Below are 1,805 nucleotides of genomic sequence, written 5' to 3'. Positions count from 1 at the left end.
GGGGGCCGAGGTGGCTTGTACCACCATGACGTACTCTGCCTTGGACTCGTAGTCCAGGTCGGCCAAGGCGGTGAGCTCGCCGGAGAAGATGTCCAGCTGGAAGACCTCAGGGATGTTGCCCTCCACGATCTGGTACATGATTTGGGCGTTGGTGCCCTCGTCGGGGTCGGTGGCCGTGATCCGGGCCACCACCAGCCCAATGGGGCTGTTCTCCTCCACGAAGATGTCGAACTCGTCCCGCTCGAAGACGGGCGGGTTGTCATTGACGTCCAGCACCGTCACTTGGATCTCCACTGGCGTCCGCTTGGCCGGGACCCCCTTGTCGACAGCAAATGCCCGCAGGGAGTAGAGCGGCACGTTCTCCCGGTCAAGGCGGCGCAAAGTGCGGACGATGCCCGAGGTAGATTCGATGATGAAGTCACCGTCGCCATCGTCACCTCCTTGGAAGGTATAGAAGACCCTGCCGTTGAGTCCCGAGTCGCGGTCGGTGGCAGAGACCTGGAGGACGCTGGTGAAGGTGGGCACGTCCTCGTAGATGGAGCTCTGGTAGGAGTCGCGGAGGAACTGGGGCGCATTGTCGTTGACGTCGCTCACCAGGATCTCCAGGTAGGTGGTGTCAGACTTCTGAGGGATGCCATTGTCACGCGCAGTGATCGCCAGGGTGTAGGACACCTGGTCCTCGTAGTCCAGCTCCATCTGGGTGGTGACAGCCCCCGTCTCGGCAGCGATGCGGAACTGGGGGATGCTGTCCTCCATCAGGTAGGTGATGCGGGCGTTCTCCCCCGTGTCCTCATCTGTGGCACTGATAACCACCACCGTGGTGCCCACCGGCCGGTCCTCGTTAATGTTGACAGTGTAGTGGGAGCTCTGGAAGACGGGTCGGTGGGTGTTGGCGTCAGTGACGTTGATGACCACCTGGGCCGTGTCCTGGCGGGTGCCATCGGAGGCGGCGATGGTGAGGAGGTACTGCCGCTCCAGCTTGTAGTCCAGGGGCAAGGCGAGGGAGATGAGCCCACCGCCGCTCTGGCTGGTGATGGAGAAGCGGTTGCGGGTGTTGCCGCTGGAGATCTGGTAGGTGATGACGCTGTTGGCATCGCGGTCGACAGCAGAGACAGTGAGGACGCTGGTGCCCACTGCTGCGTCCTCGTTCAGGCGGGCGCCGTACTCCCGTTGCGTGAACTCGGGGCTGTTGTCATTGACGTCCAGGACGGTGACGCTGACGCTGGCTGAGGAGGCCTGGCTGAGGAGGCCATGGGGGGGTTACCCTGGTCCTGCGCCTCCACCCCGAAGCTGTAGAAGTCCACTGCCTCCCGGTCCAGCTCGGAGGCCACCACAATCCACCCAGTGCTGTTATTGATGGCAAAGGGGAAGCCGGCGCCGGTCTCCAGGAGGGTGTAGACCAGCCGGCCGTTGTCACCTGAATCGGCGTCAATGGCTTGAACATGGATGACAGAGTAACCCACCGGCACGTTCTCCAGCACGGTGGCCTGGAAGGGTGTGCTGACGAAGATGGGGGCGTTATCGTTGACATCCAACACCTGGATGGTGACCAAGCCACTGATGTTGGAGAGGGCCGTCCTGCGCCCGGATGCGTAGGGTGAACTCCTTGCTGACCTCGTAGTCCAAGGGGCTGACCACGTCCAGCGCGCCCGTCTGCGCGTCGATGTAGAAGTGGCCGCGGGTGTTACCGCTCACGATGCTGTAGTGCACCAGGGCGTTGCTGCCCTTGTCGCGGTCGGTGGCCGTCACCTGCAGCACGGCCGAGTTGGGCGCCACGTCCTCGGGGACCTGCGCCATGTAACGCT

General features: G+C 63.1%; 1 protein-coding gene across 1 annotated transcript in view; it reads right to left on the bottom strand.

Annotated features, from left to right (window-relative positions):
* The window catches only part of LOC104620719 (cadherin EGF LAG seven-pass G-type receptor 2-like), a gene marked incomplete at both ends in the record, with an annotated part of 2,584 nt that overhangs the window by 317 nt on the left and 462 nt on the right, over positions 1-1,805 (bottom strand). The window contains 3 exons of the mRNA XM_010287015.1: positions 35-1,226; positions 1,265-1,538; positions 1,615-1,803. Coding sequence (XP_010285317.1) covers positions 35-1,226; positions 1,265-1,538; positions 1,615-1,803 — 1,655 coding nt within the window. The remainder of the gene's footprint in view (positions 1-34; positions 1,227-1,264; positions 1,539-1,614; positions 1,804-1,805) is intronic.

Source organism: Phaethon lepturus, unplaced genomic scaffold (assembly GCF_000687285.1).
Source record: "Phaethon lepturus isolate BGI_N335 unplaced genomic scaffold, ASM68728v1 scaffold37035, whole genome shotgun sequence".
Taxonomy (NCBI): Eukaryota; Metazoa; Chordata; class Aves; order Phaethontiformes; family Phaethontidae; genus Phaethon; species Phaethon lepturus.
The sequence above is the reverse complement of the archived record's forward strand: the minus strand, read 5'-3'. Positions and strand labels throughout refer to the sequence as shown.